At 40.7% G+C, this 26330-nt stretch overlaps 1 protein-coding gene across 20 annotated transcripts in view; it reads left to right on the top strand.

Annotated features, from left to right (window-relative positions):
* NEB (nebulin) overlaps window positions 1–26330 on the top strand; it is a 215213-nt gene that overhangs the window by 17999 nt on the left and 170884 nt on the right. For all 20 annotated transcript variants that reach the window (XM_064586520.1, XM_064586524.1, XM_064586538.1 and 17 more), the window contains exons 11-28: window positions 5677–5781; window positions 6560–6667; window positions 9353–9469; window positions 11333–11437; window positions 11520–11627; window positions 11724–11828; window positions 12233–12331; window positions 13347–13451; window positions 14430–14537; window positions 14623–14736; window positions 16124–16225; window positions 16326–16433; window positions 16519–16623; window positions 18058–18156; window positions 19718–19822; window positions 20371–20478; window positions 20564–20677; window positions 24014–24211. In XM_064586520.1, the coding sequence (XP_064442590.1) occupies window positions 5677–5781; window positions 6560–6667; window positions 9353–9469; window positions 11333–11437; window positions 11520–11627; window positions 11724–11828; window positions 12233–12331; window positions 13347–13451; window positions 14430–14537; window positions 14623–14736; window positions 16124–16225; window positions 16326–16433; window positions 16519–16623; window positions 18058–18156; window positions 19718–19822; window positions 20371–20478; window positions 20564–20677; window positions 24014–24211 (2013 nt within the window). The remainder of the gene's footprint in view (window positions 1–5676; window positions 5782–6559; window positions 6668–9352; window positions 9470–11332; window positions 11438–11519; window positions 11628–11723; window positions 11829–12232; window positions 12332–13346; window positions 13452–14429; window positions 14538–14622; window positions 14737–16123; window positions 16226–16325; window positions 16434–16518; window positions 16624–18057; window positions 18157–19717; window positions 19823–20370; window positions 20479–20563; window positions 20678–24013; window positions 24212–26330) is intronic.

The following is a 26330-nucleotide window of genomic DNA, read 5'->3' as shown; positions in this document are numbered from 1 at the left end:
TGTGGGCACTTGAACATGATAAAAAAAATAAATCCCTTTCCAACTGCTCTATAATCAGTCTCCACTAATTTAGACGTGCCAGTTAGTCTAGAATTGCACTCTTCGATGTAGTGGCCATCAGCCACGTGTGACCATTGAGCATTTGAAATGCGATTGTATAAACTGAGGGTCCTATATGCATGAAATGGACACTGGGTCTTGAACACTTAGGACAAAAAGAAATGTGAAATAGCTCATTGTTTTCATATTGATTACATGTTGAAGTCATATTTTTGGACCTATTGGGTTAAGTAAAATATATTATTAAAATTAATTTCACACCTGTTTCTTCTTGCATTTTAAAAATTGGCTACTAGAAAATTTAAAATTACAGTGGTGGCTTGCATTATATGCCTGTTGGACTGCACCACCACACCCAGATATGGTGGCATCATTGAACATTTTGAAAACCTCACCAGTGCTGGTTTTGCCCTTATGGAATAACAATATGAGTCAAGGGAGGATGGCTGTGGATGGAAGTCACCAGATCTGGCTGTTCATCCCAGTCTTACCCAAATTCCAAGTTTTTAAAAGCTGCTGTGCATCCAAAATAATACTCACTTTGGGAAGAAATGCTTGTGATTGGTAGCAGTCCATCCATCAACAGACCATCCCATGAGAGAGGACTAGGGCCGTGGTGGAGGAGAGAGAGGTGATTGAGCTGTGGGACTTGCCTCTGTTCTCTTGAAATGTTCCCCACAGTCATGGGCTTTGACTCATATTTCAGTATTATCATTTCCTTGCTTTCCAACATGAATAAAATCTCCTTTATCTACTCACTCTTAGGTATTTAAATTCAGTGTTTCCCAGATCCATCCCTGAGTCTTACAGCCTTCGGTTCATATGTTAATATAATGATTGTGTATCTGCAATGATTATAGGGCTTATATATTATACTATTTATCAGCTTTCCTTACTGTATCTGTCAGAATCCGTTCTCTCACCTTTGTCTTTGGCCGAAGCCACCAGCTCCATGCCAGCACTCGTCCTGACTCCGCTGTATTTTGTAGCTCAAACACAGATGGATAGGCAGGCAGGGTGGTTCATGTAAGCAAGCATTCCCGTGAGGTCACTGTGCACTCTACAACCAGCCGAAAGTGGGATTCTGAATGCAACATTGGGCAGTCCCTTTAGTTTCTCTGTCCTTGCCTCTCTGCTTCCTTCTAGATTCATAATGTGAGGAAAAATGTGAGATTTCAGGCTAGAATTTCCAGTGATACCTAACTGGGATCTAGAGTTGAAAGGAAGAGCTCTGTTTCCTTTACTCTCCGTGCACACTCCTGCCACTTTCACCACACCAACCAATTCTCTGACACTGACTCAGTGTCCTATAATTCAGTTCAATTCCGACATTATCTACCTGGTGTTCGCCTCAGATCTCACAAGTTAAGGGCTCAGACCCACAAGACAGGCCCTACTTCAGACTACTAGTCGTAAATCTGGACCTCCCATACTTCTGACAGACTGGCTTAAATCCAGGGTTCCCATGACCCACTCCTCAGGTTTAATAATTTGCTAATAATTGGCTCACAGAACTCAGGGAAACACTCTCTTATGTTTATTATATAACAGAGGATACAGATGAACAACCAGGATAAAGAGGTACCTGGGGTGAGGTCCTGAAGGGTCCCAAGCACAGGACCTTCCGTCCCTGTGGACCTGGGGTGTGCTACTCTCCCAGCATGTGGATGTGTTCACCAACCTGGAAGCTCTCTGAATTGTGCACTTCAGGGACTTTTATGGTGGTTTCATCACATAGGCCTGACTGATTATTAACTTCATCTCCGGCCCCTCTCCCCTCCTCAGAGGATGAAGGGAGGGGTGGAAAGTTCCAAGTTTCTAAGCATTGCTTGGTTTTTGTGGTGACTAGCCCCCATCATATTGCTATCCAGGAATTGTCTCAGAACAAAAGAAAACCCAGGGCATCTGGGTGGCTCAGTCGGTTAAGCCTCTAACTCTCGATTTCGGCTCAGGTCCTGATCTCAGTCAGGGGATTGAGCCCCGTGTCGGGCTCTGTGCTCGGTGCGGAGTCTGCTTGTCCCTCTTTCCGCGCGCTCTCCTCCCCGTTGTCAAATAAATCTTTAAGAGAAAGACAATCCTATCACTCAGGAGATTACAAGTGTTTAGGAGCTCTCCATTAGGAACTGGGGGCAGAGACCAGTATATATGTATTTTAGTATTTCACTAGAATATTTTTAAAAGCATCTTTCAGTAAATATTGCTGCACAGCACAAAGATGCCAAGCTCTGATCTTCTAAAACCATGGAAACCCCTCTATCACAAAGAATTAGGGAGAGATTTCCATAGATTGCACTAGAAGAGATTTGATTGAGTTAGGAAAGCAGCCCTGGGCCCACTATGGGTTTTATGAAAATATCACTTGGGACCCCCTCCACCTGTCTGAGAGGATAGCATTTCTATGAATGAAGCTGTCAGAAGTCCCAGTGTTTAGCAACTCACAGAAAAACTGAAGTGTGATTAACTAACAGGCTTTGTATTCCTTCCATTTGATAACCACATCAAAACCACAGATGCAGATGTGGAAAGTAGAAAATAGAGCCATGTGTTTAAGTAGGACATTAGGGTGTCTAATTTGTGCCCAATGCAAGCCTTTCAGCTCATTTCTGAGGAAGCAATTTTACTACATCTATCGACATGCAGTTACTCTCTTGCCCACAGAAGGTGTTCCAGAGCTTGTAATTGACCCAATGTACTGTCCTCTGTTAAATGAACACAGAATCCTAGAGAAAGTTAAATCAATTCTTGCTGCCAGGTTTCCATTGATTGACTTCAAACATGACAGAAGGGCTAGAGTGGAATTGGAGGGAAAGTTGGGTGTTGGACCCCTGGTATGGCTAACCCATCTGTGTGTACCATGTAAACACTCAGGCCTTGCTGCCAGACATGTAGAGTGAGACCATTTGGTTGACAGAGGAGGTCCCACGTGGACACACACCTCTGTCTTCCCCTCATTCCTCAAGCTACAGGCCTTTATTCTTTCAACTCCTCTCCTACCTGCAGATGAAGGGGAAGGCAACTGTTGTTCCTCAACAGTTAACAAGCTGCAGCCTCAGTCCCTTGTAGTGAGAATCTTCCCAGACTTGGGAGTACTCAGGGCTGAATTGTGAGAGATCTACTTCCAAGGTGACCCATTTTAGATACTGGTTCATGAAGAGAAAGAAGTGGGGATGGACTTGGGGTGAGAGTGCTGGGTGGTCTTATACTCTTGTATCTTGTTTTATTTTAGTTTTTAGTTTTTGTTTTTTTTTTGGAGAGAGAATGTATGAGTGGGGGTTGGGGGGGTCAGGAAGGAGCAGAAGGCAAGAGAGACACACCCAGGGTGGAGCCCAACACAGGGCTCAGTCTCATGACCCTGAGATCATCACCTGAGCTGAATCCAAGAGTCAGATGCTTAGCTAACTGACCCACTGGGCGCCCCTGCATCTTGTTTAAATATCTTTTAAAACATCAGATATCTATGTCTTAATGTGAGAATTAATTTTTACTTAATTTTCTTTAACAAATCTACATATGTGATTCTTATTTCTCCATAATGGCCCAAATTTTGGACCTCATTAAGAATGTCTGCTCCGTCGGTTAAGCCTCTGCCTTTGGCTCAGGTTGTGATCCTAGGGTCCTTGGATCGAGCCCCACATCAGCCTTCTTGCTCAGCGGGGAGCCTGCTTCTCCCTCTGCCTGCAGCTTCCTCTGCTTGTGCTCTCTCTCTGACAAATAAGTAAAAATCTTAAAAAAAAAAAAAATGCCGCCTTCTCAATTTTAAATTATATTACAAAGTTTTGGGGATACATCAGGCCCTGTTGCCCCTACCCCCTAATCTTGGAGGTTTCTTCCTTTGACAGCAAGCAGAGGAAGGGCAATATCCCCCACCCAGAATGTAGATTGGAGATCTTAACCTGTGCATGTACATCAAAAATCCTCTGAAGTTGTGTTTATGGGCATTTTATAGCTTTCTCAGATTTCTGAAGAGGTCTATTCCCCGAAAAGATTAGAAATACTTCTATAGGCAATCAGCCAATCAAAAAATCCATTTTGACCAATTGAATTCGGTCTGTTTTGATTGACTGAAGAGTTGACTTCAATTTTTTTAAAGCTTCAAAAGAGGAGAGTAGATTAATTGGTGCTTTAATGTAAATATTATCTCAACAAAGATTTCTATCGAAGAATACACACACAGTTTTCTCCAGTTTCTTATTCTGTTATGCTAGCAATGTTATCATTATTATTACAGTTATTGTAGCCTACATTTATTTAACACAGTAGAGTTTGCAAAGGACTTTACAGGGTATGAACTTATTTAATCTTTCCAACAATCCTCTATGGAAGGTATTATTATTATTGTTGGTGCTGTGGCTGAGAACCCTGAAACTTGGAGAGGCTAAGTCACACCGTTGGTAATAATGGAGTGCAGTCTTGGGCCCAGAGCTTCTGGACTCAGGCCCAGGGCTCTAAAATTTATAGTTATGAAAACCACTTGGCTATTTATTGGCATATTAAGCTCTTGAGAAGAAAGGGTATAGGCATTTGAGAAAGGGTTGAACATCCTTTAACTCAAACTCACTGGCTCTGCACATCGCTCCTTCTTGGCACTGGTTCTGTTAAAGGTATACCAGAAAACCACTTTCTTTTCTCTTAAAGAGTATAGTGGGGGTATATGTGTGCAGATACCTTGAGACTCATTGGTTGTGTCTGTTAACACATTTCCCAAGAAGGGGAAATTGCTGTAACTCAGCTATGGATCTGGTTCATATGCCCAGATTTGGGGTTGACTAGTTTAATTTTATTCTAAGAACAGTATAGGCCAAGGTAGTTTGAAGCTACATATCATGGACTCAGCTCAATTTAGTGTATTTGAGCATGCATTTATGAGGTCATTTTTGTGTGCTGCATTTTTTGGGGGTGGTGTTTGGGAGTAAGATGAGGCAATTTTTGAATTACTTGCCAGTTCCCATTAAAATTTCTTTAAGTCTCAACTGGAAAGTCTTATTAATTAGTCTGCAAGCCAAATTTTATATTGCTTTCTGGGTAACTAGAAGTTTTGGTAAAGCTCAGAAATAAGTTCACCTGGCATGGAAATCTGGGGTTGAGTGGTTTTATTATAACTCTGAAATACAAGTGGAGGATGCTTCTGAGTCTCCTCCCTCAAACATCAGAGAATATCCATAAGTTCTGAATGAACTAAGTCTCCAGATTCAACAATAAGAGGGTCAATTATTACCTCTACTGCCTCGCTCAACTTTCTTGTTGACACTATACTAGAAGATTTGAAAACACCTATTAAGAACTTAAGGGCCATAGTCAAGATATTTTTTTATTTAAAAAAATTTTTTTTAGAGATTTTATTTATTTGTTTGACACAGAGAGACACAGCGAGAGAGGGAACACAAGCAGGGGGAGTGGGAGAGGGAGAAGCAGACTCCCTGTGGAGCAGGGAGCCTGTTGTGGGGCTCAATCCCAGGACCCTGACCTGAGCCAAAGGCAGACGCTTAATGATCCAGGCGCCCCTATTTAAAAAAGTTTTTAAAGATATTTTTAAAAGCTGCCCATTACCACTTTTCTGTCTTACTTGTCAATTTCTGTATTTTCTATATTTTGTCTTCCCTTCTTTTTTTCTCCTAGCAAAAATACAAGGCAGACTATGAAAATAAAATCAAAGGCAAATGGAGTGAGACACCTTGCTTTGAAATTGCAACCGCCAGAATGAATGCCAATAACATCAGCACGGTAAGTAGCAAGGAATGGCTGGATGCTCTTGGGTTGCAGGATGACCCTTTCCTTTATGACCCCCAGCCACACCTGAAGTAATACCAGAACATTAGAGTCCAGGTACCTCTTCTTGGGGGCAAGACCTGTGTAGAGTTCCTAACCAGAGAGAAATCTCCCAGTCTTTCCTCCCTTTTGCGAAATACTGTTTTGATCAGATTCCATTATTCTTGCCTCAATTTTCAAATGAGCAACAAGGTTTCAAGGTTTATACAGGTTAAAGGGGCCCTTTTAAATTCATTCTTTGCCTGGGAAACCCAAACTAAGAAATCTCCTAGTCTTTCCTCCCTTTTGCGAAATACTGTTTTGATCAGATTCCATTATTCTTGCCTCAATTTTCATATGAACAACAGGGTTTCAGGTTTATACAGGTTAAAGGGGCCCTTTAAAATTCATTCTTTGCCTGGGAAACCCAAACTACATTTATGAAACTGACTGGTTTCTTCCCATATTGTCTTCACTGAAAAACACTCTTTTTCTTTTCTCTGAAGTTCTCTGACCCTGGCCTTTGGAGCTCCTTCTTAGAGGCTGGTTTTCAACCTCTTATAATTGTTCCAAATCTCTGTTAAGTTGCTAATTGTTCTTGTGATGGCACTACCATCTCTCCTCGTAACCTGACTGTGTAAACCAAGAGGAGTGGGGCTGTGTGTAAGCTCTCCAAGCAGCCCCTGTCCCGCCGTGTGAACCCTTGCATGGTCTGTGCTCACAGCAGTTCTCCAGCTTGTTTAATGTCTTACAGAGGAAATACCAGGAAGACTTCGAGAGTATGAAGGACCAGATCTACTTCATGCAGACCGAAACGCCGGAGTACAAAGTGAATAAACAAGCTGGGGTGGCAGCTAGCAAGGTATGAGGAAATGCTCTCATTTGTCATGATGGTCTTATTGGGGGTGGATTTCTTATAACTCTTGTTTTTGTATTTAATGAAAATAAAGAGGATTCTTGGGCAACAACAAAACAAGTACTTTGGGGTTGTAATAAGGCTACCAAATTTTTGAAAAATTTTGCAGGTATGAGCATTAACAATACTCAAGTACCATCTTCAATATTTCATAAGGGACCTTTTGATACATGCAAGTAGAAAGGCTGTGCTCTCCAAAAGAAGGACCCCTCAAGAAAAGACAACTGGCAAACATCTGAATATGGACATTCCCACACTCGCCATCACCATTATTTTTTTTTATTTTCCTACTAATGGTGAAAATCTAGTCACAGACAAGTTACACAGATCCATGGATATGCTCATATACTCTATAGAGTAACTTTGGTAAACAGAGTCCTTGGCATTCTAGAGCACTAGAAAGCCTATAAACTTCACAAACAGACTTGATTCAAACCTTGGCCTTGGTTCTGCTGAAGGAGTGAAAGCAAGAAAATCTCATCACCTAGGAAGCTATTTCAGTCTCCAGGTGCAACATAGTGATGTTTTGGATCAGGAGGCAAGCAGGGCAGGTGATGAAATTTGAAGGTAGAGCTGATCTTGTTTGCTGTTGGGTTGGATGTGGGATATGAGAAGAAAGTTTGGGTCTAAGCAACTACATGGATGGGATTTCCCTTTACAAGAGAAAGAAGAGTGTGGAAGGAGTGGATAATTATTTTTGGAGGGGAGACATAGGCTCAGCTTCCAATATGTAAGATCTGAGATGCCTTTTAGACGTCTGAGTGGAAACATTAAGTGGGCAGTTGATTGTATGAGTCTGAAGTTTCAGGGGAGATATCTGGAAGGGTTGTATAAATTTGGGGGAATTGGGGCGCCTGGGTGGCTCAGTTGGTTAAGCGACTGCCTTCGGCTCAGGTCATGATCCTGGAGTCCCAGGATCGAGTTCCGCATTGGGCTCCCTGCTCAGCAGGGAGTCTGCTTCTCCCTCTGACCCTCCCCCCTCTCATGCTCTCTCTCTCTCTCATTCACTCTCTCAAATAAAAAAAAAATTGAGGGGAATCATCAGTATATGGATAGTATTTAACATCATAAGACTGGAGGCCATCAAGGGAGCAAGTGTAGACGGAAATCTCTAAGGACTAAAGTCTGGAGTATCTCCATGTGAACACATCAGTGAGATGAGGTAGGAGTAGAGTTGGGAGAGAGTGGGAAGCGAGTGAAGGGAGAAGGGAGTGATCAGCTATGTCAAATGTTTCTGACATGAATTTACCAATGTCTGGTCTCTGATGAACTCAACAAGAGCAACTTAGTTGAGTCTGCTTAGAGAGGGCTCATGATTGGGTGAGAACAGAGAAATAGAAGAACGTAAGCATACTCAACTTTTTCAAAGTATTTGCCTGAAAGGAAAAGAAGAAAATGAGGTAGTGGCTGAGGGATAGGTGGGTGAAGAGGGGATTCTTTTAAGATAACAAAGACACCATGTTTCTATGCTGTTGGGAAAAATCCAGTGTGGAGGGAAAATATGATATCTGAGGCGGGAAGAGTGGCTGGAGTGATATCCTTGAGTAGGTGAAAGAGGAAGGGTTCTGGTGCTTAACAGGAGGGGTAACTTTGCCACAAGTCCTGACAGTTCATCCATAAACAGGAGAAGAGGCCACATATTCCAGATACAGTTAGGGAGATAGGAGGGTGTGTGGAATTCCTTTTCTGGTTGGTTCCATTTTTCAATGAAACACATAATTCTGTAAGATAGAAAGGTTGTGTCTTTCATTCCTATAGATTATCCTCTGTGAGTCTTCTGTGTGTGCTGTAGGGGGTGGTACATCTCTCTTTCAGCTGTGTATCTCCTGCCTTTGGAGACCAAACTGATGATATTTGGTTTTTGAGGTTCTCAGATGTTGGTAGACTATCCAGGATTCTGTATCTAGGTCCTGTATTCTACAGTTATGTTGCCGGAATAAATGGCTGACACTGGGGATCATGGTCAGAACTAGATCAGTTTCTTGTTCTCCCTTTTGGCATGTTCCTGACACAGGGTGCTCATTTTAAGCTTCTGCTAAAGCTAGAATCAAAGGTGCAAAGTGGGAAGGGCAGAAAGAAAAGGGAGGTTGTCATCCTTCATCCAACCTCCAGCCCCTCCCTCTCTCTTCTGCATGTACATTAAATACACACATGCTCACACACAGTCCCAGATGAAGCATAAGAGGGTAGATTGATGATGCTTCTGGCTTGCTTTCTTTAAAGATGTGTTGGCACATTAGGCAGCTGGAAGCTAAGAGCTAAATGAGGGTTGTGGGGCAGCAAGTGTCTGGGACTTGATGCACTGTCATTTGTGTGTATCTTTTTCTCTTTGAGGGCGGGCACCAGGGGCTATTCTTTCTTGGACCTGTCCCAGAGCCAGCGCATAATCGATACCCTATGGACATTTTTGAATAAACAAATGAATGGGAAGAAAAGTTATCCTGGAAATGTATACAGTTGCACTGCTGCTGTTATGAGTTACTCTGAGTATTTTGTTTGTAAAATGTCAAGCTGCCACTTTTCTAGAGAGAAAACTGATTTGTGGAACTATGTCATAATATCGTCTCGTAATAGAGACGAGAGCAAAAATAACCCAGAGCATTACTTTCTCATTTTATTTCACTCCTACAGGTAAAATACAAAGAAGACTATGAAAAGAATAAAGGAAAAGCAGATTATAATGTACTTCCTGCTTCAGAGAACCCACTGCTCAAGCAGCTGAAGGCGGCAGGAGATGTCCTGAGTGATGTAAGTACATTCTTGTTAAAGAGTGTTTTTTAACCTTAGCTGCCAGAGAGATGAAATTTTTCTCCTATAATGACTAAATGCATATATAACTTTGAAAATACTTTAAGATTCTAGTGTAGCAGTTCCCCTGAACTGTTTACCCACAGGAAGACATGAAGGCCTCTGAGTATGATGTGTGTCAGTTTTGAGGGGCCTGTGGATTTAGCTCAGTAGGCAGAGAAATCCTCATTTGCTTATGGGCTCTGGTGCCTGAGCTTCCATATGGGCAAAGAGTATGCTATAGGAGATACATGTGATCTTGATACAGGCAGAAGGAGACTTTGAGAGGGGAGGAGAGTGGGAGATGAAGTTGTGCATGCACGCTGCCCTTGTGTTCTTCAGGCGGGGTGAGGACAAACTGCCTGTGTTTCACAGCTTCTTCTCCTCACCTCCACCATTCTCTGTGCAGATCTTTCTCTAGAAACCATCATTTGCCGACAGTGTGACTTAAAAGATGGCTCCCTGAGTCTTCACAGGAGTTTCTACGTGTGGAATTAGTCTGACCAATCCATTAGATGTAAAATAGATTGGATAAGTGAGAAAGGGCATTAAGAGACTAACAGCCCGAGACCACTTTGACTATATAAATAAAGAGACTGAACATGTGATCAGTTGAGTTTTTCCCTTATAATTACACTGTATTAAGCTTTCCCAATATATGAGGATTATACATGGTTCTCTCTGTGGGTTAGTTATCTTTTCTTTGTCCCTCGAATTAAGTCAGCACCGTAGAAATGTGTACATGTGGTTCAGGAAGGGGGTGAGTGGAGTTGGAGTGGCAGGTGAGAGAGTCCATGCATCTGTCCAAATAGCTCTGTTGGGAAATCAGTACAAAGCAGGTCTCCTGTTTCCTAGATGAAGGTCATCTTTACCAAACGTCTAAAAGCCCAGGTTCAAATGTCTTTTGCTGATAGAGAACAATATAAAAATTTAAAAACCAAATAGCACCATTTACAATCTCAAAACCCAACATGAGAAAGTGACCAGACCTGCTTTCTCAGTTGCGCCTTTAAAATCCAGTAGTTGTTTATTGTTGTCATTAGAGCTAAATTTAAATCCTAGCAGAGAATAAGAGTGAGTAGCCTTATCATCTGAGCTCTTGTATATACCGTAATTTTAAGATACTGTCTGTTTGCCTAAGGGGTTTTCCCGTGGTGGAAGGAGGAAGGGAGAGTGCGTGTATTTCTCAATGTATACTAAACTTTCTCGTGAAGGTTTATTTAAAAAAAAAAAATTCACTCTTGTTCAGAATATTCCTGTTTGTTGTGGCACCGTCAGTGAGGGATGAGTCTGTGAGCTGGGGGAGGGAAGATGGAGCAGTGCTGAAATACACACAACTCCCCACAACTAAGGGCTTGGTCCGAGGCAGCAGACTGGTTTCTAGATTTTTTGGTGACTGTTAAAAACCTAAGCTTTGCGGTCATTGCTAATGGAAGAAACTTACCATTCACCACACCCCAATGTTTGGTTGTCAGTTTTTTGGTTTTTTTTTTTAAAGATTTTATTTATTTATTTGAGAGAGAGAGAATGAGAGACAGAGAGCATGAGAGGGAGGAGGGTCAGAGGGAGAAGCAGACTCCCTGCCGAGCAGGGAGCCCGATGCGGGACTCGATCCTGGGACTCCAGGATCATGACCTGAGCCGAAGGCAGTCGCTTAACCAACTGAGCCACCCAGGCGCCCCTGGTTGTCAGTTTTTAAGACAGTTGACAGGCGATATCTTTTTTTCTTCTTCGTTTGTTGAGTGTTGGGCCATACAAGTGTTATAATCAGTGTGGGAGTGACAGGAATCTACTTTAACTGATCTTTTTTTTTTTCTTTGACAGAAACTATACAAGGAAAACTATGAAAAGACAAAGGCAAAGAGCATAAATTACTGCGAAACCCCCAAATTTCAACTTGATACAGTTATGCACAACTTCACTAGTGATGTAAGTAGTCCTGTGTTTACTTCTTCTGTTAAGAAAAGATCCGTTATTTCCCCCAATAAATATGTGAAATATGTCTTTTCAGGCTAAATACAAAGATTCCTACTTAAAGAATATTTTGGGACATTACGTAGGCAGCTTTGAGGATCCATATCATACGCACTGCATGAAAGTCGCAGCTCAAAACAGTGACGTAAGTTCTAAGACAATTGTCTAGCTTTCCAACTAACACGTCTTTAGGGCATGAATAAATGGTTGCATCCTTATATCTGATTTCTTTTCTTCATAGAAAAACTATAAAGCAGAATATGAAGAAGACAGAGGCAAAGGCTTCTTCCCCCAGACTATAACTCAAGAGTATGAAACAATCAGGAAACTGGATCAGTGTAAAGATGTAAGTCTACGGTATGAACTTTGCCTGTCCTGCCCTCCGTAGCCTCTAGGGGTCAAGAGATACTTACAATGGTAACACTTTTCAAATAAATGCAAGCAAGGAAATGGCAAGAAACAAAATTTATTTTGTAGTAGATGACCTGATTTCTCCTATTGTCATCCATATATTTCAAGGGGTAGTTCTAGTTCATTTCCCCAAAGAAGGGTTATCGGAAATCTGAAGAATGAGAAAGTCTCTTGTACAGATGTGAAAGCACCTCTCAAAAACACGGCAGTCTGATTAGAAAAGAGCCCCATGTTTGATTAACTATAAGTTTCTTTTCTTTTGGGGAATGGCTTCTGCTTGCTTGGCCTATAGGCCAACTTGGATTTGACCGCTAAAACAATTCCTTTTTTCCTCCACAGCATACCTACAAAGTCCCTCCAGATAAGACAAAATTCACTCAAGTCACCGACTCTCCTGTTCAGGTGCAAGCCCAAGTCAATTCCAAACAACTGAGTGATGTAAGTTCCTTTAAATATGCAGGAAATCCAGTTAGGAGGGTTAACCTATCGTAAGTCCATATATAAAATCCAGGGACTTGTCACATTTACCAAAAAAGGCTAAGTAAGTTTTAGCACATTTAACTTGTCTATATTTGTAATCACCTAAAATATCTCCTTATTTAGTTGCCTTACATCTTCTCAGATGGATAACAATGATAGCAAAAATGGTTCTAGAAGGGGAATGATGTAGCTTACTGCCCTGGAAAGAACATGAGTTCTTGAGTCAGACAAGACTGGGTGAAATTCCAGCTGTCTTTACAACCTGGCAGCATAGGCAAATTGTTGAACCTCTCTATGCCTCCTCTTTCCCTTCCGTAATTTGTGGTTGCTTTGAAGAGTAAATGAAAGGAGATACTAGTGTAGTAAATACCCTGGCCCAGAGCAGATACTCAACACACGCGATATCTCTGTCTCAAATAAGTTTCTGAAAAATGGAGTTTTTGAGACCAGTTTTATCCTGTGAGTTTTAAGTATGAACTTCCAAGCTTGTGTTGAACCAAACAAAACAATAAAAATAACCTCAGTCGATTTATGGCCAGAAATGAAGTCTTCACATAAGAGTCTTAACAAACCATAATGTGTGTGAGGGGATGTAACCAGGTTTGTTAGAACATGTTCTCCAGAAAGAGAGCATTGGCAACGGAAAGAGAGAAAGGGCTGTGAGTCTCAGAGTCCCCTGATTCTGAGGGCCGATCGTGATAATGCATGCAAGAGGGAGGAGCATATGTGAGAGAGCCACCTCCTTCCAGGACAGTCCTACAGGTTGTCAGTAACGCAGGGTGGCCCACCCTAGCTCTGGACCTCTGTCTCGATCTTAACAACATTGTCAGTTGTTATTTAAATAAAATGTATTTTACATTTTATTTTATGAAATGTACCACATGAGATTTTTGTATTTTGGGACAATTCTTCAGAACTAATTGTCGCCTTTACTGTCTCCCTCTATTTCTGTCTCTCTCACTCTCTGTCTCAGCTGAACTACAAAGCAAAGCATGAAAGTGAGAAGTTCAAGTGCCACTTACCTCCAGATACTCCTGCCCTCCTCCAACACAAAGTCAATGCCTATAACCTGAGTGATGTAAGTTCCCATATACTATGCCATGGGCTATCCTGTTGACCTGTGCTTTTATTTCTGGATTGTGTCTTTGAGTAAACACGTCTATGTTCAAGATGGGAAGAACATTTAACCTGTGTATCACGTCCCTATGCCTCTGCCCACATATCTTTGAATTCACCTTATAAATGTAGGTAGCAATGTTATAAGTAGCTTCATACAATCAGACAGTGTGTTCTAACCAACCCTCAAAATGCCACCAGTCATCTAGATTTAACTATAAATCATGTTAGCTATTTTAGCCATATATTCATTTGTGCTATACTAAAATTAATTTTCCCCCAGGACCTGGGTTTTTTAGATACAATTTCATTTTATTTATTCCTCAGATGTATAATGTCCCTTATTTCACACAAATGGTGCTTATTTCTACATGTAAGAGAGCTTACACTAAGATATATAGGGTATTCAAAAGGAATTAAGGCCAAGGTTCCATTGCTACCTTTCATTCTAAAAACTTAATTTTGTAGAAAAGTCAAATTCTCCTTGGAGGGGAGATCTCAATTTCTTCAACAATTCTATAAATAAGTACTTAGATTATCCAGCATCAGTGAGTATTGTAATGATTCAGGAAATAATCTTTTCAGAGGACTTTGAGATCAAATTAAAGTGATAACTTTAGACCACAAAAAGTAAATTAACTCTAGAATATTTGTGCCACTCTGTGAAGTACTCAGTGTTAGGAATCAGATATTAGTATGGTCACTAAAATTAGGTAAATTTGATGAAAGATTCTAATGGGGAGTAGAGAACCTTGATCTTGGAAAATCAGAAGCTCCAGCTTGAAGCAAACTAACTAAAATATGCATGATTTTCTGGACAATGAAAATGGCCCATTTATTTCATAGTAAGCCAGAGTATTGAGATACTCATTAGTCTTTAAAGTGTGGTAAACGTGCATATCATTTTTGCCAATTCCTTTGTTAAAACGTTTCTGTCCAGAGTATCTATAAGCACGACTGGGAGAAGAGCAAAGCGAAGAAGTTTGACATTAAAGTGGACGCCATTCCCCTACTGGCAGCCAAGGCCAACAGCAGGATCGCCAGCGATGTGAGTGTGGCCTGGGCACCCGGGCAGGGGGCCCGCAGTGACGGTTCTCGGGGGGTGCCATCTGACCCATGTGACATCTTCACAGGTGATGTACAAGAAAGACTATGAGAAAAGTAAAGGGAAAATGATTGGAGCCCTGAGCATTAATGATGATCCCAAGATGCTGCACTCTTTGAAGACGGCCAAAAACCAGAGTGATGTGAGTGTCTTTGTAAATCTGTCTTGTTTTCAGATGTGGCTGCACTTATTGTTTACTGTAACTTCGGATGGGACATAGCCTAAATGAAATCTCTGACTCAGGATGACAAGTCAAACACGAAAGCCCACGGGGAAAAGATGATTAAGTTCCTCATTCTTACGACATCTCTGTACTTTGAGACACCAGTGAATACTATAAATGTTTCCTTAATCTTTTTAATGCAATCCATTTTATTAGGGAGAAAATACACTAGCAATAGCGTTTTCTTTATTGTTTTTCCCAGAAATGGGCTTAATATTTCAGTATGTATAAACACATATTCATTCCATGTCATGATCTGACTTCAGGTACTTTGCAAAAATATGTACAGAAAAATAAAAGACAAGAAGTGAAAAAATCAGGGGTGCCTGGATGGCTCAGTCATCAAGCGTCTGCCTTCAGCTCAGGTCATGATCCCAGGGTCCTGGGATCGAGCCCCGCATTGGGCTCCCTGCTCGGCAGGAAGCCTGCTTCTCCCTTTCCCACTCCCCCTGCTTGTGTTCCCTCTCTCACTGTGTCTCTCTCTGTCAAATAAATAAAATCTTAAAAAAAAAAAAAAAAATCAAGCCAAAGATCAATAAAGTAGGAAAACTAAATGAAGCATAACCTCAAGAACAAAGTATTTTAAGTTTATAAAATACTGATCTCAGTTTTAAAGACTAAAACATTAAAAATAAAATAAAACTCTTTATAAAAATTGCTTCTCTAAATCATGGCAGAAAAATACTCCCTATTCTGTATTATTTATAAGTATGCTTGTCTTTACAGTATATATTTGGATTTCTATATGGGAGAATTAAGAAGAATGTGTAGAAATACATGATACCTATAACAAAATGGAAAAACCATCTTTTCGTGTATTATTACTATAAAGAAAAATATTAGATCTCAGTGAAAAAAGCCAGCTTCCAAAGGTGTTGTAAAATGTGTTTTCATCAAGGGCTGAGCTGAATACTTTTCTAAGACAATGCCTGAGTATCTGAGGTCCACCTTATACCTTTTACCTAATTTTGCACTTTTTAAAAAATTCATTTTCCTTCAAACACATTCAGGTGGACAGAATTATTTTAAAACAGAAATTTGCTTAGACACCAGCATTGGTATACTGTGGTATATTCTAGCTGAGAAATGTTAGGATAAATAACACAAGCCCATATATGGTTATTAGCTGACTAGATTCTCCAAGACATGAACCTCTACCATATTCATTCTGCCTTTTCTGCCTTGTGGAAAGTAAATGCTGAAAAAAATACAAAATTTGCCTTTTTGGTTAAGTATAGCAATCATGGGAATGGCTTTTATACCATGAAATATAATTTTCTTCTCTGATTTTTTTTTCCTTCAACAGAGATTATACAAGGAAAACTATGAGAAGACAAAAGCAAAGAGCATGAACTACTGTGAGACCCCTAAATATCAACTTGACACCCTGATGAAGAACTTCAGTGAGGTTCGAAAGGCCAAGGGTGCCCTGGGGTGTGAGGGCTTTTCTACTGTTTGACAAATAACATCTACAATTGACATATCTGTCCGTATGCTTTCTTTTTCAGGCTAAATACAAAGATTCATATGTACAGAATGTTTTGGGACATTATGTAGGCAGCTTTGAGGACCCCTATCAAATTCACTGCATGAAAGTTTCAGCTCAAAACAGTGATGTAAGTTGAAGACCATTGTTCCTCTCAGTGACATTATTTGGGGGCAATAACAATCCTGATCTCTTTTTGTTCTTTCTCATTATAGAAAAATTACAAAGCAGAGTATGAAGAAGATAAAGGGAAATGCTATTTCCCTCAGACAATAACACAAGAATATGAAGCAATCAAGAAGCTAGACCAGTGTAAAGATGTGAGTCAGGGGCCCTGAGTTCTTGAAATGGGGTTTGGGATTCTTGGGCCATCTAGTGGTAGTTTTAGCAGGCATTTAAATGCTGACATCGAGTGGTTAGTTGATGTTAAATTTTAAATTTTGGGTGGAATTGGGGAGCACAAAAATTACTGTGAAGAAACCTATTTGTTACAAAATAGTTTGTGGTTTTATAAATCTTTACGTCCGGTAGTTTATATACACATGGCTTGGGATGGGGGTAGGCAAGATAGGGAAATTTCTGAGAGATAGGTGTTCATTTATTTAACGAATTTATATGAGGAGCTAGCTTGTGTCAGACACTGTCTTTGATGCTGGGAAAGAAGAGGGAACAAGGTGGGCTGCCTCTTGGGGAGCATGCATTTGAGACAGAGAGACAGACAATAAACACAGAAAGAAGGGGGGTGCCTGGGTGGCTCAGTCGTTAAGGGTCTGCCTTCGGCTCAGGTCATGATCCCAGGGTCCTGGGATCAAGCCCCGCATTGGGCTCCCTGCTCCGCAGGAAGCCTGCTTCTCCCTCTCCCACTTCCCCTGCTTGTGTTCCCTTTCTCACTGTGTCTCTCTCTATCAAATAAATAAATAAAATCCTTAAAAAAAAAAAACAAAGAAGAGAGAGACAATAAGACAATACATGTAGAGGGGCGCCTGGGTGGCTCAGTCATTAAGCGTCTGCCTTCGGCTCAGGTCATGACCCCAGGGTCCTGGGATCGAGCCCTGCATCGGGCTCCCTGCTCGGCAGGAAGCCTGCTTCTCCCTTTCCCACTCCCCCTGCTTGTGTTCCTGCTCTTGCTGTGTCTCTGTCAAATAAATAAATAAAATCTTAAAAAAAAAAAAAAGACAATACATGTAGAATGATGCTATAGAATTAGATTGATGTGGGGGAGAGAGAGAGAGAGACTGGATGGGCACCATAGACTGGGTGCTCAAGGAGGGCTGAGGGCAGGAATGTGCAGCCATGCCAAGATCAAGGTGAGAGCAACTGGAAGAACAGCCTAAGGAGAGAACAAACTTGGCACTTAAGGAATTGAAAGGATGAGGGAGCTAAAGGGTACCGGAGAGGGGGACAGTATTTAAGAGGTGAAATGGTAGGAGATGAAGGGAGGAGGGAGATGCTGTAGGGTAGGGCTCATCAGCCAAGGCACAGTTTAGGTTGAATACAAGTCCAGGGGAGAGCCTTTGTCAGGCTTCAGCAGGAAGAAGATTAATCTGGGTGCTGCATTGCAGCAGGGAGACCAGCTTGGAGGCAGCCGTCAGGTGATGGAAATTGAGAGAGAGAGAGAGGAGGGGAGAACATGTCAACCAAGTGTTCAGGAAAGAAACTCTATTTTTAACTGGAAACTTTTTATAGGTTAGTGTGTATGTGAACAAGAATATAAAGATACATTATGAAATTTCATGAAAGAATATCTTTTCTAGCATACATACAAAGTTCATCCGGATAAGACCAAGTTCACGGCCGTCACTGACACTCCTGTGTTGTTGCAAGCCCAGCTCAACACGAAACAGCTTAGCGAAGTAAGTGCCTTGATTTGTGCAAGTGTGGATGACCTAGAGTGCTGTGTTTATTTGAAATAGAAGCATTTTCACGCTTAATCTTCAAGGACTCATCTATCTACCCGACAATGTCATTTTTCAGGATTTGTTTAATAAAACGCAAAGGAAGCTGCTAGATCGAATTGCAGCCTCAGGGAAAATGGTGTTAGACAATAATAAAGATAATTAATATTTCTTCAATAAGATACCAATTTTTAGTGGGGAATTTGCCCATTAGGGTCTGTCACATATCCAAAATAATGCATACTAAAACTTCATGGCACCTTAAAGACAACAAAAGGATCTGTTTGCGTAGGTAACAAGGGAAGCATTTCCCATTCTTTAGTTTGCTCACGAAGACTTTACAAAAAGACAAAGAGTGCAGAAACAAGAAGGACATCAGGCAGTAAGAAGAAAACTAATACAGGGTGGTGATAGAGAATTCAAACAGAATGATGTGAGAGACAGTGAGTGGGTGGACACTTCAAGGAAGTTTTAAAGCAGAATGGCCAGCCATGTGAAGATCAGGGGAAGAACAGCCGTGCTTCTTGAACATTCACGTTCATGCGGGTCACCCAGTGACCCTGTTAAAATACAGATTCTGGTTCAGTAGGTCTGGAGGGATATGCTGACCCTCTGACAAGTTCCTCGGTGACCCCGATGTGCTGTTGGTGGACCACACTTTGAGTAGCAAGGTGCTAACGTAGCTAAGAGTAGCACAGCCCTCTTGGGAAGGAAAATACATTCTATCCTACTCTAAAACATGCTTGAGTATCACAGTGAGCTCATTTGCAATTGGTAAAGAAGGAAATGGCATCAGTGTAATTCAGGAGTCCTATCAGTTCATTATGCAACTTTTCCTAGCATGCTAATAGTTTATGCCACAAGAAAGGACAGCTAAACCCTAATATCACTGACCCAGCTGAACTTGGCAAGCGGCAGAGGAACAGGGTGCTGTGTGCAGTGTCTGGTCACCACATGCTCTTCTCGTTGGCCTGGAAAGGCCACGGGCTCTGTTTTGGAGGTGCTTATTACACAAGACTCAATCTTGTGCATTTGCCTTTAGCTCCAGAATTCAACAGCCTCATTCTCTCTTTCTACTCCCTCCCTTCCACCTATGTCAACTTTTTAAAAATTTAAATAAAGTGCTATATTTTACATTTTTATTCATAAGAATGTATCTTTTTAACTGTGCTAGCATTTTAATTATTTAGAATTATAGCTATTTTTGTGATTTCTCTGATCATAGAATTTAATATAAAACTTTGTTCCTGTCCTGAAGGGACAGCCTAAAAGTTTAGGTCCAACAAGTTTCCCCACACATACAGTGTGATAGATAGCATTTACAAAATGACAGCCCAAACTGGATTACGCTGTGATCCTGAAAGAGGGAGTGACGGTCAAAGCCCTGTAATGGACTTTGACTGGATAGACTGCCTCTTTGAGGCATGTTTCCAAAAAGGGTGGAAATAACTTAGCCATTGATACACACTTGAGAAAATTCTGACCCCAAACCGTTTGGATATCTTCTATTGTTTTCCAGCTGAATTACAAAGCAAAACATGAAAGTGAGAAGTTCAAGTGCAGTGTACCAGCAGATGCTCCACAGTTTATCCAACACAGAGTCAATGCCTATAACTTGAGTGATGTAAGTATCAAAGCCACAGAAATCTATCATGATGTGCACATGTGAAGAGGAAATGTTATGGGTGTTTAAAAAGACTAGATTAGGAGCTATGCAACTAAACAACTATGGCAATTGGTTTCAGAGTGTAAGTGGAGGTTTTAAGGCCTAAATGCTGGAAAGGCTCTTACTTAGCCATCCTATTCCATTTTCCACAGTCTCTGTTACCATCAGAAACCCTCAGATAATCTCTAGAGTTTTGCAAGATCTCTCCTATAAATGTCACATTTCACCTCCTCCAAGTGGTTGTCTTTTTACACTGTCCTTTATACATCAGCATAGCAGAATCTTTAGAAAGCTCACGGGGTATTAAAAGAAGTGTTTAGTATTTTATTTTGGTAGGTAGGAAGCTGGATGACAGATTAATGAATAATTATACTATCATTTGGTAAACACAGTATTTGTAGGTGAAGTAAGTCTACATATACAAATTTTCAGTCTGTTTCTTATTTTTACTGGATGAAGCTATGTTAGATGTTCTTACAATTCTTCTGATGAAATTTTCTGTCCAGAATATCTATAAGCACGACTGGGAGAAGAGCAAAGCAAAGAAGTTTGACATTAAAGTGGACGCCATTCCCCTGCTGGCAGCCAAGGCCAACAGCAGGATCGCCAGCGATGTGAGTGTGGCCTGGGCACCCGGGCAGGGGGCCCGCAGTGACGGTTCTCGGGGGGTGCCATCTGACCCGTGTGACATCTTCACAGGTGATGTACAAGAAAGACTATGAGAAAAGTAAAGGGAAAATGATTGGAGCCCTGAGCATTAATGATGATCCCAAGATGCTACACTCTTTGAAGACGGCCAAAAACCAGAGTGATGTGAGTGTCTTTGTAAATCTGTCTTGTTTTCAAGATGGCATCCCTGTTAACATGCCCAAGGATATAGCAAGTAAAAGGATTCCATACCCATGGGCTCTGTCCTGTTCCCAACTAACTGCTGGGGGTAAACTTTAGAAGTAGAATGATTTCCCAGATTCTTGTACCTTTCAGTGTTTGAGGAGAGAAATTACCGATTTATACTTGACGTCCATTTCACTTTGAAAAATGTTTTAATATTTAATAGAATATTGATTTTAATTCTCAGGGCTTTTTGGAAAACATCACTGGATATTTTCATATATTCTTCTGATTGAAAAATAACCTTTAAAATATAGTTTTAAAATTATCTTTATATTGGAAGAAAATCAAGAGTCATAGATAAAAATCTTATTGTTTACTATCATTGTTCTTTATTGACTTTAGCAATAGTATCAGCATAGGTTCAAGGAAAACACTCCATTGATTATAGGCCCCTCTGAGAGTCTGATGAAAGACTTGGATCATTCATCTAGAAAAATGAACTTTTTCTTCATGCCTTTTGTCTGAATTTCAGAGAATTTATAGATCCCTAAGGCTCGTCTATGGGCCAGCTCTCATCTTTTGGTTAAAATTCTTACTATAGGGGCGCCTGTCTGGCTCAGCCGTTAAGGGTCTGCCTTCGGCTCAGGTCATGATCCCAGGGTCCTGGGATTGAGCCCCGCATCGGGCGGCCTGCTCGGTGGGAGGCCTGCTTCTCCCTCTCCCACTCCCCCTGCTTGTGTTCCCTCTCTCGCTGTGTTTCTCTCTGTCAAATCAATAAAATCTCTAAAAAAAAAATTCTTACTATAGAGGAGAAAACATCTATTGCAAATTGCAGCATATACTGTGTTTAAAAAATGTTTAGAGAATTCCTTAAGAGTGGTAAGAATATTCAACATAGCCTGCAAATATTTTTTTCATATTAAATAGAAGAATGTTTGTATCATTTACCTTCATTTCAACCATGTTTTCATATAATGATCTATATATATCTTTAATTCATTTTTGCATGCTCTATATACTCATATGGCAGTTTAAAACATCCTGTATTCAGTAATTTTCTCTAATAACTTCACACTGAATCATGTCAGGATACAGTGCTCACATACATCATATTATGTTGTTCACTAGTTCCTTATCCCTTCTCAATTCAAAAGGTTATAGCTGTCTCTTGACAGCACATGTATCTCTATCTTTTGTTCTTTATCCCATCACAGTACCCATTAAAACACTAAGCACATAGTAGTGTTCAGTAAATATACTTGTTAATTGTTTGATACCGGCAACCAAAAGAGCTAGTCAATGATGAATCATTTTCACATACTATCCAGGCTAAATGCTAAGCTGCAGATACAGAACATGCATAGCTTTTAAAGAGAATCTTTTAAAGCCATTTGGACCTTTGACAACATTTTATATATGTAGATATGTGTGAACTGGCATGAACATGAACAAAAGAGTAAAACAATTTAGACAAAAACACTTCCACACATCAATGTTGTTGCAACATTGTTTTGTCAGTTTATTTTTTAAAGGTAATTTATTTTAGAGGAGAGAGAGAGCATGAGTGGAAGGGGCAGAGGGAGAGGGAGAGAGAATCTCAAGCAGACTCCACACTGAGCGTGGAGCCCAACGTGGGGCTCAATCCCACAACCCTGAGGTCATGACCTAAGCCAAAACCAAGAGTTGGACACTCAACTGACTGCACCACCTAGGCACCCCTATCAGTTTCCTTTTTTTTTTTTTTTTTTAAGATTTTATTTACTTATTAGAGCAAGAGTGTGAGCAAGAGAGCACAAGGAGGGAGAGCTACAGAGGGAGAGGGAGAAGCAGGCTCCCTGCTGAGCAGGGAGCTCGACGACGTGGGGCTCAATCCTAGGACCCTGGGATCATAACCTGAGCTGAAGGCAGACGCTTAACCTACTGAGCCACCCAGGCGCCCCCAGTTTATTTCTAATAAAGACAAACTATTTTTTTCAATGTTCTTGCACACTGTCAGAAAGTTTCCATATTTTATTTTCATAAACCAGAGTCCAGAATTTACAATTAAGTGATCAATTTATTCAGTGAAAGTGACTGCCCACAAAATATTTAGAAGGAAGATCACACTCCCTAAGAAAGCTAAAAGATCAGATTATTTGCAAAAGGAATTTCTACAGAAGATTTACAAGGCACATGTATGCTGGCTACTTTTGGTCAGTCTTTAATGCTTCTGTGATTATGGGGGGGGGGATATAATGGGTTTGGAATTTTCCTACAAGCACTGGGGCAGAATTTTTCTCTCTGTTAAGGTAACTGGTGAGTGGACATGATGAAGCTGGGACCTTGACCTAATTATCACCCTGTCTAACATTCCAGAAAACCAGCCAATAAAAGTGCCTTCTGAGGCCCAGTCAAGACATTTGGTTTATGAGAACACTATAATAAGTGCCAAAGTTACTTTAATGGCTCAGTTTCACAACTTTTCTCCTTTGAGGTCTTATTACTGCTGCAATCTGAAGCTTCTTTTAAATTGTTACCAAAATTAAACTTGGTATGAAAAAACCTTTGGGATTCTCAGTGGAGCTTATCTACTGTCAAAAGTAGAATAGTCAGGTTGAAAAAAGATCAGTAACCATTTAAAGATGACGTTAGAAAAGCCAAGTAGTCAGGTGGACAGCTTTATTCACAAAGTAGTCATTTTTATAAAATCAGAAGTATGAAATGATTGTCGTATAATTTTCATCAGTTAAAAAAATACTTCCTTTCTTTTTCAAAGATTTTATTTATCCACTTGTCAGAGAGAGAGCACACGCACAAGCAGGGGAGAGCGGCAGACAGAGACGGAGAGGGAGAAGCAGGCTCCCCGCTGAGCAAGGAGCCCGATGTGGGACTCAATCCCTGGACCCCGGGATCATGACCTGAGCTAAAGGCAGCTGCTTAACCGACTGAGCCACCCAGGCATCCCCAAAAAATACTTCCTTATTGGAAAACAATTCAAAGATTAGATGACCTTTGTAAAAATAATGCTTGTTAATGGTCCTTGAAAAACCCTGTGTTAAAAGATGTGGCTGAAGCAGGAGCTTTGGCCCACTCCTGATGTCTGACAATTGCTCTTTGATCTAAAAAGAGATTTGATCAGATATGTCCACGTTCAACTTTTTTGGAGGGAAAGGGTTCAATAATGTGTAACATATGAACAAATTTTAGGAAAAAATAACTACTCAGATGTTGGAATGTGCTTCTGTAACTCGAGTTTGTTGTTTATGAGAGATTTCTGTGCTTGTCTGGAAATCCATTGAGGATTTGCGGTAATAAATGGAAATTTCCTATTCACAGCGTGAATACCGTAAAGACTATGAAAACTCAAAGACTGTCTACACGGCACCTCTTGATATGCTCCAAGTCACTCAAGCTAAGAAATCTCAGGAAATTGCTAGCGATGTGGACTATAAGCACATCTTACACAATTACAGCTACCCACCCGATAGCATCCATGTGGATCTCGCCAAGAAGGCTTATGCCCTGCAGAGTGATGTGAGTAATCGGATTGTCTCTATTCCCTCTTTCTAAGGCGGAACCTGAAATAATCTTTAAGTGGAGTGATGTTTTTGACAGCTCTCAGAAGTGTTGGCATTGTCTTCTGTATGTAGCAAGTATGTGATGGGAAAATGACCCTTGTGGCTCAATGAGAGTGTAACCTTCAGAGTTAGAGAGACCTAGGTCTAGCATGAACTCATCACTATACCCCTTTTGGAAAGCTATTAACCTTGCTGAGGCTAGAGTCTTCCTTGTAAAATTGGAAATAAAGTAAAAGAATTGTTTGGAGAATTTAAATGCATGCAGAATACTTCGCTTAGTGTCAGGCCCTAGTGAATTCTCAGTAAACATTCAGAGTTATTATCTTCATTATTATCACAGTGACTGCATTCACTGTTATCAATAACTTTTTACCTAGATAGCTATCTTGTCTGAAAATAAAATGTCTTCTATATTTACAGCATCAATTTTCATAATCACTGAGGTTTTTTTTCTGCAAATGAAAACTTGTCTAGGCATATTAACTTGAACTGCACAATTGAACATTTCATCCTAACAATTCTATGTTTTTAGCATACACATAACATAAAACTTGCCATCTTCCTCCTTTTTAAGTGTACAGTTCAGCAGCAGTTAATTATAATCACGTTGTTGTGCAGCCAGTCTCCATCCAAAGCCTTTTCATCTTATAACACTGAAGCTCTATAGCAGTTAAACAAGTCAGTGTTTTTCCCCTCCCCCCAGCTCCTGGCATCCACCCTTCTACTTTCTGTTACTATGAACTGGGCTACTCTATAGACCGCATATATGTAGAGTCATTCAGTCTTTGTGTTTTGTTTTGTTTTGTTTTGTTTTTACTGGCTTGTTTCACTTAACAAAATGTCCTCAAAGTTCATTCATGTTGTAGCATGTGTCAGAATTCCCTTCCTTCCTGAGGCTGAATAATAGTCCATTGTATGTGCATACCACATTTTGCTTATCCCTTCATCTGTCAGTGGACACTTGGGTTGCTTCCATCTTTTGGCTATTGTGAATACTTCTATGAATGTAGGTGACCAATATTCCTTTGAGATCCTGCCCTCAATCCTTTTGAGTATACACTCAGAAGTGGAGTTGCTAGATCACATGGTAATTCTATTTTTAATTTTTTGAGGAACCACCCTCCTCTTTTGTACAGCAACTCTACAATTTTAAATTCCCATCACTAACAATCCTATTTTATGCATTATTATTTATTTATTTAATTCTGCTATGTTTCTTTCTCCCAAGTAGATTGTAAGCCTCTCAAAGGCAGGAACCCAATAGTTTCTTGATTTTTCATTCCAATTAAAAGGCCCACACTAAAGAACAGTAATTTGAATTTTGTATCTGGAATATAAGTTTTAGGTACCACCTATAGCCAGACAATGAGTAGCCTGTTATTTTATTGAGAGTGAGAGTGGGGATGGGGGAGTGGGCCAGAGGAAGAGGGAGAGAGGGACACCTATGCGGGCTGCACACCCAGCACAAAGCCTGATACGGGGCTCGATCCCACAACCATGAGATCATGACCTGAGCCTAACCCAAGAGTCTTAACCAACTGAGTCACCCAGGCACACCGAGAGTAGCCTATTATTTTAACGGCATCAGGTATGCCCCCCAAATAGGAAAAATTCCAAATGATAATGGCCTTCCATAAGCAAATTAATGAGCGCAACCATTTTAAAGTGCACTGTTAGCCAACCCTCCTAAGCTAACCATTACACGTGGAGGCCAGTGTATGCAAGCACATAGTGCAAGGAACTACTGTCAAATCTGATCTGATCGGAAAATGAGCAAAATCATCTATCTTTAATGTGGCCATCAGTCCTAATTTGACCAAAGAAACAAACATCTCACTTTATTTAAATATAACAATTTTATTTATTCTTTGAAGTATAGCTTTTTTTTTTTTTTTAAAGATTATATCTAATTATTTGATAGAGAGACAACAAGAGAGGGAATACAAGCAGGGGGAGTGGGAGAGGGAGAAGCAGGCTTCCCGCAGAGCAGGGAGCCCGATGCGGGGCTCCATCCCAGGACCCTGGGATCATTACTGAGCCGAAGGAAGATGCTTAACGACAGAGCCACCCAGGCG

This window comes from Mirounga angustirostris, unplaced genomic scaffold (genome assembly GCF_029215605.1).
Source record: "Mirounga angustirostris isolate CCGP_5_RB_7025 unplaced genomic scaffold, mMirAng1.0.hap1 SCAF_3, whole genome shotgun sequence".
Taxonomy (NCBI): Eukaryota; Metazoa; Chordata; class Mammalia; order Carnivora; family Phocidae; genus Mirounga; species Mirounga angustirostris.
This window is presented reverse-complemented; position numbering and strand designations above follow the sequence as displayed.